The 13,006-nt window shown below is 49.6% G+C and overlaps 1 protein-coding gene across 14 annotated transcripts in view; it reads right to left on the bottom strand.

The window, feature by feature from the left end:
- Window positions 1-13,006, bottom strand: part of WNK2 (WNK lysine deficient protein kinase 2) — a 132,082-nt gene that overhangs the window by 46,618 nt on the left and 72,458 nt on the right. For 13 of the 14 annotated variants that reach the window (XM_055271895.2, XM_063636223.1, XM_055271894.2 and 10 more), the window contains exons 13-19: window positions 12,174-12,467; window positions 11,563-11,612; window positions 10,548-10,716; window positions 10,264-10,380; window positions 6,417-6,587; window positions 6,268-6,313; window positions 5,587-5,706 (exon numbers count right to left, since the gene is read on the bottom strand). In XM_055271895.2, the coding sequence (XP_055127870.1) occupies window positions 5,587-5,706; window positions 6,268-6,313; window positions 6,417-6,587; window positions 10,264-10,380; window positions 10,548-10,716; window positions 11,563-11,612; window positions 12,174-12,467 (967 nt within the window). Of the gene's footprint in view, window positions 1-5,382; window positions 5,494-5,586; window positions 5,707-6,267; window positions 6,314-6,416; window positions 6,588-10,263; window positions 10,381-10,547; window positions 10,717-11,562; window positions 11,613-12,173; window positions 12,468-13,006 lie in introns of all 14 variants that reach the window. The other variant, XM_055271886.2, reaches the window with a different exon arrangement.

The raw sequence follows: 13,006 nt of genomic DNA on the forward strand, positions 1-13,006 counted from the left end.
TATCATTTTATTAACTTTTTTAAAAATAAGTTTGTTTCATTGGTTTTTGCCTGTGATTTTTGTTTTAGATATCATAGCTTTCTGCTCGTCTTTATTTTCTTCATTATGCTTGCTTCGGGTTTATCTTGCTGTAGGTTTTCCTTGTTTCTTAAGGTAGAAGGTTGAGTCATTGACTTGAGACCTCTTTTCTCATCTAAGCATTTTAGTACTATAAATTTCCCTCTAAGTACTGCTTTAACTACATCCCACAAATTTATTATGCTGTATTTTCACTCTTGTTCATTTCAAATTGTTTTCTAATTTTCCTTCCAACTTTTTCTCTTACGTGTAAATTATTTAGAAGTGTTATTTAATTTTACATTACACTGTATAGGAGAACATACTTGACATAATTTCAATACTTTTAAATTTGTTAAGTTTTGTTTTATAACTCAGGATATATTAATTGTTCTATACATACTTGAAAAAAATGTATTGTTTTTGAGTGGAGTGTTCTACAAATGTCAATTAGGTCAAGTTAGTTGATAGTGTTTTCAGATCTTCTATATTCTTGCTAATTTTCTGTCTACTAGTTCTATCTAGTAGACACTCTATTGAGAGTGTTGGAGTCTCCAACTACAGTTGTGGATTTGTCTATATCTGCTTTCAGTTCTGTTAGTTTTGAAGCTCTGCTTTTAGGTGTATACTCATTTAGGGCTGTTATGTCCTTTGATGAATTTACTCTTTATAAATATGTAATGTCAGCTGGGCACAGTGGCTCACTCCTGTAATCCCAGCACTTTGGGAGGCCAAGGTGGGTGGATCATGAGGTCAAGAGTCGAGACCATCCTGGCCAACATGGTGAAACCCTGTCTCTACTAAAAATACAAAATTAGTTGGGCATGGTGGTGTGTGCTTGTAGTCCTAGCTACTCGGGAGGCTGAGGCATGAGAATCACCTGAACCTAAGAGGCAGAGGTTGCAATGAGCCAAGATTACACCACTGCACTCCAGCCTGGCAACAGAGCGAGACTCCATCTCAAAAACTAACTAAATAAGTAAATAAATAAATAAAGTCCCTTTTTAACCCTGGTAATTTCTTTGCTCTGAAGTCTATTTTGTCAGAAATTAAAACAGGCAACCCAGCATTCTTTTGATTTGTGTTTGCATGGTCTATCTTTCACCATCCTTTTTCTTTTGACCTTTCAGATCATCAGTATTTTTGTATTTGAAGTTTCTAATAGATAGCATGTACTTAGCTCAAGTTGTTTGGTTTTCAAATTTAATCAATTCTCATAATCTTTTTTTAATTGATGTGTTAAAACTGTACCTTGAGATTAATTATCAATATGCTTAGATTAAGGTCTACCATTTTACTGTTTGTTTTCTGTTTTTTTTTCTCTCAGTTTTTTAATTAAAAATATTTTATTTCTCTTCTCATTTCCTCTTCTGGGTTATTTGAAATTTTTTTTTTTTTTTTTGAGACGGAGTTTTGCTCTTGTTGCCCAGGCTGGAGTGCAATGGCGTGATCTCGGCTTACTGCAACCTCCGCCTCTCGGGTTCAAGTGATTCTCCTGCCTCAGCCTCCTGAGTAGCTGGGACTACAGGCATGTGCCACCACGCCCAGTTAATTTTGTATTTTTAGTAGAGACAGGGTTTCTCCATGTTGGTCAGGCTGGTCTCAATCTCCTGACCTCAGGTGATCTCCCACACCTTGGCCTCCCAAAGTGCTGGGATTACAGGCATGAGCCACCGTGCTTAGCCTTTGAATTTTTTTAGTTCATCTTATCTATTATGATTTTGCCTTTACACATCTTTTCGTATAATTCTTTCAGTGGTTGCTCTAGGAATTCCAAAATATATACTTAACTTTTCACAGTCTACATGGAATTAGTAGTTTACCTTCCATTTGCCACACTGGTGGAATGGACGGTTAAAAAAAAAAAAAAAAGAATTAGTAGTTTACCACTTGAATTGGAATGTAGTAATGTATAGGTAACCTGCCATATCATAGTTGTGTTATATATTACATCTACATACATTGAAAGCTCTATCAGACATTGTTATAATCTTTTTTTTTTTTTACTTCAATTGTCAGAAATGTTTTAAAGAATTTGAGGAGAAGAATAGTCTATTATATTTACAACTTCTGTTGCTCTTCCTTCAGCCCGGATGTTCCAGGTTATCTCCTAGTCTCATTTCCTTTCTGTCTGAAGATTTTTAACAATTCTAATTTTACAGTAGGTGTGCAGCCCATGAATTCCCTTAGTTTTCTTTATTTGAGAATGGCCTTACTTCAGCTTCATTCTTGAAGGGTATTTTCCCTGGAAACAGAATTCTAGATGGACAGTTTTTTCTTTCAACACTTCAAAAATGCCCTGCTGCTTTCTTCTGTACACCACACTTTCTGGTGAGAAATCTGTAGTCACCCAAATCACTGTTCCAATCTAGGTAATGCATAATTTTTGTCTGGCTGTCTTTACGTTTCAGCAGATTGATTTGCATTTAACCTATCTGGGGTCTGCTTAGCTTCTAGAATCTGTAGACTTATGTCTTTCACCAAACTTGGGAAATTTTTAGCATTATTTCTTCAAATATGTTTTCAGCACTGCATTCTTTCTCTTTTCCTTTTGAGACTCTAATGACACACAAGTTAGCCCTTTAGTTCTTGTTCTACAGTTCCTTGAAGCTCTGTTTATTTTTCTCTACCTTTCTCCCCTGCTTTCCAGTTGGACGATTTCAGGTATTTTAACTTTCAATGTTAAAAATTCCATTGGTTTCTTCTTTGCATCTTCTGTTTCTTTGCAGATACTTTCTACTTTATCATTTGTTTCAAGAATGTTTGTCATTGCTTTTTCAGTTATATTTCTAACAGTTGCTTTAAAGTTTTTGTCAGATCATCCCAAAATCTACATCGTCTTGTCACTGGCACCATGGCTATCTTTTTCCATGCAAGTTAACATTTTCATGGCTGGCTTTTCATTTGATAAATTATTTTGAATTCTATTCTGAACATTTTCAATGACATTAGGAAATCCTGAGACTTGTTTAAACCTTATGATGAATGTTAATATTTTTGCTTCAGTAGGCAATCAACCCAGTTAGGTTCAGACTGCAAGTTGCAACCTGCCTTCTATGGGCTGTGGTTACATGTCAGTTCCACTTTCAATGCCTTCGCAGTACTAATCTCATCTGAAACAGGTGTACTGGAACCTGGGTGAAGTCCACTCATTAGCTCAGTTGCCCAAGTTTCTTATATGCTATTAGGATCAGATGCATGCATGTGCAGGTTGGGGGTGAGCCCAGGAGTCCATAAACAATTTTATAGGGTTACTTTCCCAAACACCTTTTCTGTGCTCTCCATGATACTTCCTGGTTCCCTAGGACTCACCTTTCCAAACCTCCGAACAGAAACCACCCAATTCTGTGGCTGTGCCATGAATGACAAGGTGGCAAGAGGACAGAGAAAAAAAATGTGACAGGTTTTGGTTCTGTGCTCCTAAAGTCCTGGCTCCCTCAAATAAAGAATGGTTCTCTGCTCTCACTATTATGGCTCCTGCATGTTCCTGTTACCCACTGCTCCTGTTACCTCCAGAACTGTCTGGGTGCTGGTGCAAGAGAAGGGGGGTGAGCAATGGGGAGGGGTTCTCTCTCTTCTCTGAGCTTTAGGAGTTGCCTTTCCTGGTCTGGGAGATGGAACTACAGGATCTCTCCTGGAGGCTTTCCTGCCTGCACCAAAGCATTTGCTTCTGCTCCTTGGGCTGTACTTCATTCAGACCAGGAAATATCAGAGGAAAACATTCAACTCACCACCAGCTCAGTGGCACTTTGAACTCTGGGGTGCATCCCCAATCTTCCCACTGCTAAAATTTTCCCAATTACTCAGACAGCTGTGTCACACATCTGTCCAGGATTTACAGTGCATTTCAGTGGAAAGAAAAATGGGTGTGTGTGCTTTCTCTACCTTACCCAGAACCCAACTCTTTGGTCACTTTATTATGTGCCAGATATTGTATTCACAAAATTGTTCATACAAGTCATGTGAGGCCCAGAATAATATTCCTTCCTGCAAAAAGGACTTTCATGCACATGCCTGAACCCATGGCACTCCAAGACCGTCCTAATAAGGGGCTGAGATGCTCTGAGGTGGGCTCCTCTCTCTGCAGGCCTGTCTCCTTCCAGCTAGTCCTTCCTTTTCCAGTACAGCGCTTCAGCAGGACCACCCTCAGGGCCCTGGACTCCATGAGCTCCTTTTCTCTAGCCTGATGAGGCTGCTGAAGCCACATGGCCTCTCGGCCACCCCTGCAGGAATGGGAGATGCTCCCTGGGGAAAAGGAGCCAAAACTAGGTTCACATCCCTATGTCTCCATCCTTCCTGGGACCCCAGCCTAATAATTCTCCACTATGATCAGATTTCAAATGCCTTCACACAGATGACTTTTATCATTTTTTGGTTATTCTCAGTGGATGGTTAATCTAAATTAACAGATCTGCCACCAATTTTTCCTTTTTTTTTTTTTTAACAGAAAAAGAAACCAGCTCTAAAAGGTTTCCTGAGGTCACTCAGTGCACAGATGAAGGAAAGAGGGTTTAACTTCGTTCTATTAACCGTACTGTCCCCTAAACCTACACCACAGCGTCCCCTGCACCCCTACATCACAGGAAAAATTAGCTCTTAGAAGGGTTTTTCTTATAATTGGGTGTGTATGTATTAAAATCCAGAAGTAATATATGAACACATACTTATTTAAAAATTCAATCTTGTAGGCAAGGCTGCTTCTCTCTGATTTCTCAGCCCAGACTGGGCCCAAGCCCTTTACCTGAGATCACCTTGTTTCAGCTCGTTGCTTTGTTTGGATTTTGTTATTAGACTGACCTGTCCCCCATGGGAACGAATCTCCAAAAGATAATGGGAGTCACTGGAAGCACATGATATAAAATTAAAAATGATTCACAGATATTTTTCATGAATGTGCCAAAAGGTTATGTCAAGTTATATAATCAGTAACTTTCCCCTGCCAACTGATAGGGAATTAAACCTTAAATTTGTTCAAGTGACTATTTTCAGCCTCCCAAAGGACCATCAAGATTTAACTGACAGCCCAAAGCACAAGCTTGTTGGCATCTGTACGGGCAGGTGCAGATCAATGCACAGTGATAAATGTCTGTGTGAACACTTTAAAATCAGAGTCTCAGTGCCAACGGGGACTTTCCCACCCCACCCCCCAAAGCAAGCAGAACCAGCCGAGGCGTGTCTGCTGCAGGTGTGCGGCACGGAGGAAAGGGACAGGAGCAAAGAGTTGCCAGGTTAACACTGTGAAGGAAGGACAGCAGAGCTCCTCAGCACACACCTATATGGCCATGCGAGCCACCTGCTTGGTAGGGTAACAGGGCAGACTCAAACCTGGAGGCTGCTTTGACTGAGCTGATTCGGCAGAAAACAGGGATAGGAACACAGCCCCACAGGCTGCTCTGTGCCATGGTAGACAGGGCACGGTGAGTCCCCTGCATGGACCTGGGCACCGGGCACATACCGGCTGGGTCATGCACAGAAGGAGGCCTGCACATGAAACAGGGAGGGGCTTGCGTGGGTGCCGGCTGCTCATACCTTGGCTGGCTTCTGGCGGCAGGGAGCTTAGAGGAAGTGGGGGCGAAGATTCAGGGGCCTCGGGGGCGGGGTGCTCAGCCACCGGACAGATGATGAACCACCTCTTCCCGGTGTGCAGGACTGAAGGGCAGAACAGAAACAGCACGCTGAGTGAGTGAGTATCTCTCCAGGCCAGTGTGACCCCCATCACCTGCACCAGACTTGACACAGTGGGTGTGAGGAACTCCTTTACACCTATGGGATTTTCTCCAGGAAGGGTGTGGGCAGAGAACACTGTGCCCAGTCATTAATCCCCATCGCTTCCCTCCACGAAGCAGGTGGTACACCAGGCCCCTTGGTAAAGAGTCCCTGGTGATGGGCTTCTGCCTGCTCTTCCCTCACACCAGAGGGCAAGGGGTGCACAGCCGACCTGGGGTGCCTCACTGGCAGCCCCCGAAGCTCCCAAGAGGACCCCTCGCGTAGGCTTGGTTCCTGGGATGCCCAAGACACCATCCATGAAGGCCGTGACGCCGGTTGCAGGTGACAGCTCCTTGGACAGGGCAGCTGTCCCCAGACTGGGGCCCCTGGTCACCACATGCTTCCATAATCCCCCCAAGCAATGGCCAAACCCCTGATAATATGCTGAGCGGGGACTTTCATCAAACGCCTGCTGAAAAGCAGGGAGGGAAGTTGCAGACTCACCGTTCTGCTGATACACAGGGGCGTTGGCTTGGGACTGTCGGCTCTCCTGAATGAGGTGGAGGGTCAGAAATGAGCCTACTGAGCTGCAGTGCCCACCTGCCCAGCCATCGCACTCTCGCCACCTCCCACCCCAGATTTCACAGTCTCACCTCCCCGGTGCCCAGGCCGCAGGTGCTGAGGTGTGGCGGGCTGGTCCCTGGGTCGGAGCCACGGTCGGCGTCCGTGTCCTCGCTGAGCATGTCCTCTGCCTTGTCCATGACATCCTTCATCTGCTCGATGAACGTCTCCCGCTCAGCTTGCAGGATAAAGTCGTGCTCCACCTGCAAAGGGACATACTGCCAGTAAGGACCAGCTGCAAGGCCAAGACCACCCTGGGTCTTCATCTGGATTGACAGATGTCTACCCTGTACCAGGCCCCAGGGGAAGACATGGTGAAAGGGTGCAGTCCCCAAGACAGGGGCTGGACAGCTCAGCAAGTGACATGGATGGCCCCAGGACGGGAGTAGAGCAGCCTCATCTTGAGAAGCAACTCCCTCCTCCAAGCATGGGACCTGGGCCAGCACTGCCCTGCCCCAGCTGGAGCTGGTTACAGACTCTGAGGCCGGTCCAGCCATCTGCAGAACAGGAAAGTGCGTAGGATGGAGGGGGCCGAGGACAGGGACTGGGAAGAGGGGAGGGGGTCCACTTGGGCACAGGTGCCCAGGCAGTCATGACAGACGAGAAGGATGGGTTTGAAGGCAAAGGTTCCAGCCAGCAGGAAGGTTATAGCAGGATGGCCACATGTCACCTCTCGGTCAGCACACCCCCTGCTCTCCCAGCCTCAGGCTTTGACCTTCAACTATGGCCCCGGCACACAGGCAAGCGTGGCCTGATGTCCAACGAGCAGCTCCTGTCATGGCTGAGGGGAGGTCCCACACCACAGCCTGAATGCCACAAAGCCTCCAGACCAGGGGCTCAGGAGATGTCCACAGTCCCCAACTTTCACAGTGGGCACGTGGCCCTGGGCTCACACCCGGCTGTGGCTAAATCCTCGGCCACTCAGGCAGAGAAAATGCTGTGCATCTCATAAAACCATACCAATGGAAAAGGTCAGCCTGTGCCACCACCCAGTGGGGTCCAGACCCTGCCCCTTTCCTGCCATGGCACCTCCTCCCAGGCACACACCTCTGCAGTCACCAAGATGCTCTAGGCCCTGCCTGGGGCATCCGTGGTCTCAGATCCCTTCTGGGATGGGCACATCTGCCCTACTATAAACAGCTGGCTGCAAAGCAGAGCTCCTCTGCACTCCACACTCCCCTGGCACCCCAGACCCCAACCCCAGGAGCACAACCTGCATATACCTCCAGACAAAGTGCTGGCTTGTGCTGTGTTCCGCGATTCACCACTTAATTTAGTGTAACATGTGACTGCAATGTTGTCTAAGAGGAGTACACTGTGGCCAAAGTTGGAGCATCCAGCCAGCTGTGACTAGAGTGCCACATATGAGAATTTAAGCAACATTCCAATTTTGTGAAACTTTCACTAAACAAAACTGAACTAGAACCCCTTTGCAACTAGAAAATATTTTCCTATTAAGTATGTTTCTTTTTAAGTATGTTGAAAATAAAATTAACTTGAAAACAAAAGAAAAATCTAAAAATACAAGGTCCAGGTAAAACCTGGCATTAGAATCCACGCCAATTAAATGAAACTTCTGCAGTTCCACCTTTACTAAGGGGCTGGCAAGGTCGTCATGGTCAGAATGATGAACCCAAGGCCTGCCGACCTCTAACCACTGATGGGACATTCAGGGACAGCTGGTACCTCACACTCACAGGAAGACAGTCTACAGGGCGGGCAGAAGCTTGTCTGAACATCACCTGTCCCGCAGGCCACACACCCACCCTTCAACTCGAACCTCTAGAGCCAGTCTGTCCCTGGGATAGAAATGGGCTGTGAGGAGGAGGGCTGCTGGGCTGTTTTTGTGGACCAAATTTGTCTATCTGTAGCATGCTTACTTCAGACAGGTAGGTTACGTGACTTGGTTTACTAAGATGGCAGAAAAAGCAATAAAATGAGAGGAGTATCCGAGTGCTGAGTGAAAAAAACAAGGCTGAGAAGATTTTTACAAAGCACACAACTAAAGATAGCCACATTGCTTACTGTGCAGGACTTACACGTGTGCAGCTCACAAAGACTCACACACAGAGACACACAAGAAGACTGAAAACCAGGAGGCCAGTGGACACGACACAGGCTGATGTGGCTGATGTCGCATGTGTGGCTTCCTGCTCCAGCAGGCAGGCACTGGAGGCGTCAGCCGCACACACAGCATCAGCCGGTGGCTGAGTGATAACTTCACGGGCATTCACTTTATTATTATGCATTATCATGTTTGAAACACGTGTATAAAGTAATACAAGACACAGGTTTAAAACATAGTAAGATGAGAGAAGAAATGTTCTCCAGTTTCAGCGGCCCAGCGAGGACCTGGTGTTTGTGCTGCGCTGACGAACCAGCTGCTTGCTGCTGACAAAGACTCCTCCCTGACCGAAGCGCAGCTGGTGCCTCTGATCCTCCAACTAGGCTTGACTAGGCCCCATCATGTCTTCAGCCTAAGCCAGTTGTAGCAAGAATTCCCAGCCTTTGTATCTGACCATATTCCTCACCTCCCACCTTTGAGGTTGAACAAAGCCTCTCACCCGCCCCCAGCAAGGATCCTGTTACGAGGGTTTCTCCAGAATCCCCGACCTTGATGTCTCCTCTTAGCCATTTTCCAGCCACCCATCACCACACTGCTCCTCTGCTACCAATCCCCTGTGATCTCTGCTGCATTTGGAGTTAAACTCATTCTCTCTCACTTACTGCCACAGTCCTGAATAAAGTCTTCCCGACCACTGTAGCAAGTGTCAGAAGAATTTCTCTAATGCTGCAGGGGATTATGCCCTGGGCCTGGGCTCTGGAAGGGCTTTGTCCAAGGTGTCCCTGCAAAGCAGACACTAAGGCAGGGACTTGTTTCCTAGGAGCAGAAAGCCAGGGGCTTCCCCCTGCAAAGCCCACATGAGGATTTCATGAAGCCAGGGCAGGGGTGCCCAAGGGGATGCAGCCCAAGGGGGCAGCTTTCTGATGATGTGTAATGCAGCAGCCGCAGGCAGGCACGTGGCGCAATTTATGTTATTAACTTGAATGGAATATTCTATTCCCTACTCATGCCGGCCCACTGGAGGCACTTGGTGGCCATCTGGAGTAAGTGCTACAACACTGTCCAGTGTGCTGCTGGCCCCTTTAGGACCCAGCTCCCTAAACCTCACTCATGCAGGAATAATGGTCTGGGGAGAATGTTCTCCTGGGAGGCAGTCACCGATGGACCAGGAAGTTTGAGGAACACACGTGCATCCTTTCCATGTTTCTTCGTGCGTGCTTTCAGCTGAAGAGTTTCTGAGGGCCCAAAAACGATCCCCACTCCTAGCCTGGCTCAGGTGCTGGGGACCACAGGTGTGGGGCTGTGAAGGCCTACAAGGTGCTCAGAGACTCAGGTTGGTCTGCACAGGCAGGGAGGGGTGGCTCCAGAGGGAGATGCAGGCAGAGCTGGGTGGGCACATGGGACATGGGTCAGGGCTCAGAGCCCGTACCCCAGTTGGGAAGGCTGGAGGAAGCTCTAAGCAAGGACCACAGGACATTAGACTCCAGGATGCCCTCCCCGTGCCTCACTCAAGGAACCTACCCACAAGGCTTCCTTTTATTTGGAGGAAGGGCTCAGATGCTCCAGAAGCCCTCAGGGAGCAGCATCTTAGAATGGTTAGAACATCCTTCAAGCTGTTCTTCCAAACCGAAGGGGTTTCCGCCCGGTGTGGGGAAGAGCCTGAGGCTTAAAAGGTCAGCACTGTCCCGAAAAGCCCCTGGGCCAACCAACACCTCCACACAAGGCCAGGCTCGACATGTGACCTGTGGCGCTCTGCTCAGGCCCACACGTGCCCGAGAAACACTGGGAGCCAAGCCACCCAGACCCAGCCTCACCATATACGTGGCAATTTCATCGGGTGCGTCCCCATCCAAGTCGAACTTGAAGGTCACCATCTTGTGGTTGTGCGTCTCCAGCTGGCACTCCACCATCTTGTCCCCAGTGTTGCACACCTGGAAGGGGCAGCATCAGCACCCGCCACGCACGCACCTGCCATGTGCGTACCCACACATGCACCCGCCACACCCCCACATACCCCCAAGTCCCCCCACCTCCGCCACACCCCCATCCCCCACCACACCCCCGCCACACCCCACCCCCGCACACCCCGCCCACTCACATTCAAGATGGTAAGCCGGGGCCGGCTGGCCCTCTCTTGCCGGGAGCGTGCACGCGTGGACCTGCGGTGGTGTTTCCGGGCTGCCCTGCCCTCCAGCCTGCCCCCTCCAAAGGCGCCTTCACAGCTGTCACTCAGCTCTTTTCCAGAAGTGACATCAGAACCTCCATAGCTGAGCAAAACCCAAGAGCATTAATGGCACCAAAGGACAACCAGCACGTCGGCAATGGTGGGGAAAGTCAGCTTCTTTGGAACAGTCTGGAGTCTCCAGGGCCCAAATTCGTGACCTACAGAGGCAGCCCCTGTCCTGTGCGAATACCCCAAGCCTACTTCTGGGTCCTCACCCAGCTCCCTGCTGCACCCAAGTGGCACGGGCAGAAGGAAGCACAGGCTTCCTAGCTACTAGCTGCGTTACCTTGGTCCTCTCAGTCTCCTGACCTGCGAATCAGCCCGTGCCTCAGTTTCCCCATCTGTGCTACAGTAACAGAAACACACCCACCACTGTTGTGAGGCCAATCCATTTTGCAGTTTGCAAAATGCCAAGCCCAGGCAGTGCCCAGCACCCCAGGAGGGTGGAACAAATGGTCACAGTTCAAATAAGGACATGGTTCATTTCCTGAAACACCTATGTCCACAGCCCAGGAGGCCAGGAGACCCAGGATCGGGGCTGGATTCAGCCCTGTACACAGGGGGCCACCCTCCCAGCCCCCTCCTAGTCTCTGGGCACTGCCAACTCTGCTCATAGCCTCTCTGTTCCGGAACATTCTCAGCACTGCAAACCAGAGCAGAGACCCAGAGTCCAGCCAGGGGCCTCTGGCTACCAAACTCCAGCAACAGCTGACAAGACCCAGAGAGGAGGCCCCTGAGGCTCCAACAGGTCAGGTTTGAAAAACCCCTAATAGCATCAGGGCGAACTACAGTGGGTTCCAGGGGAAGCAGCGGCAGGAGCCAGGCTGAGTGTCTGTATGGGCCTGCGCCGCCACACCCATCCTGCGAGGTTGAGGCTGGGCCACAGTACCTCTCACAGCTCTGCGGGAGGCCGGGCAGCTTGTCCTGTGAGGCCTGCTCCTGAAATAAACACCCAGAGAAAAGAGAACAGGTCATGAGGGCTCCCACCTCCCTGTGGGCACAGCCGCACGTAGTCAGCTCTCCCTCCCTACCTCCTCGGCCCAGCCTGCTCCCCTGCGTTCTCCTGCTCTCTTCTGCAGCCAGGTGGGTACGACCCAGGGGGTGTCACAATGGGAGCAGGCATAGAGGTTTTTATCTTGTTGAAACGCTTGGACCCAAGTGGATTCATAAAAGCCAGGAGCCACTTCCTTTCCAAAAATGTTAACCCACTTTGATCATCCCTCAAAGAGGACACACTGGTGCTATGAAAGCTTTTCACAGTCTCTTGCATCCTGTCCCAGGGAAAGCATCCTCTAAACCTGTGTCTATAAAAATCACACCCTCCGTCTTGATGTGGCTTACAGAAAGTGTGAAATCTAGGGAGAGGTGAGAACAGAACCTGGGTGGCTGTCCCAGAGCTGAGCAACCCCAACCTCTAGGACTAAGACCCCAGGTCACTGTGTGGATCCCTGGTGGCTGCAACTGCCCAGTCATGGACAGGCTGGGGGGAGGGGCACACACCTCTTGGACTGGTTCTACCGTCAGCTGGACAGCTGGGCAAGGGCTGGCGATCCCGGGCCCGCCAGGTAGTGGCGGGTTTGCTGATGGCAGAAGTGTGGCGGTCTGGGTGGGCACACTCTGCGCAGAGGCGGACAATGTGGCCAGGGAGCTGGGGAACTGAGGCAGGAGCTCAGGGGCGGCGGGCAGCAGCACTTCCGGCAGAGGTGGGGAGAGGACCGCAGCCGGTGGCACAGGCACGGTGGGGACCTGAGCGGCGATGTCCACAGCATAGGGAGCTGGGTGGCCAAGCAGAATCTGAGCACACAGGGGACAAGGTGCAAGTCAGGGCCGGCTCTGCCGTCACTGAGGAATGGGGAATACCCAGGCCGAGATGGGAACACCCCTCTCCAGACCACACCCTCCCCAAGGGGAGTCCCTGTCTCAGAGCACATTTAGCGGATGGAGTGAGCAGAAACAAACAGGAATGGGCATTCTCACACCCCTTTCTGTGGAAGAGTCTATTTGTGTGGAAAGGCCAGGAACCGGGCTCTGTCTATGAACCTGCCAAGCTTGGTTGAAGGGTCAGAGAACAGGACACACAGCATCAAAGCCAGGCTCCCACCACCCGCTGGGGCCTGCGGTAGCCTGCCCCATCTGGCCCCCTAATCAGAGTGCGCATAGGGCCTCAGAGTGCGCACTGACACCTGCCGCCTCCTGGAGGGCGACTGCGGCTTAGGCTTGGCTTTCTCACTGTTCTCGTCTCTCCCTAAAAGCTCCTTGGCAGTAAAAGGTAAGACAAGCGGGGAAGGAGGAACCATGGATTGGAAAGTGCAAGTACCCTCTGTCTTCTGCCC

The sequence above is a fragment of the Symphalangus syndactylus genome, chromosome 3, assembly GCF_028878055.3.
Source record: "Symphalangus syndactylus isolate Jambi chromosome 3, NHGRI_mSymSyn1-v2.1_pri, whole genome shotgun sequence".
NCBI classification, from domain to species: Eukaryota; Metazoa; Chordata; class Mammalia; order Primates; family Hylobatidae; genus Symphalangus; species Symphalangus syndactylus.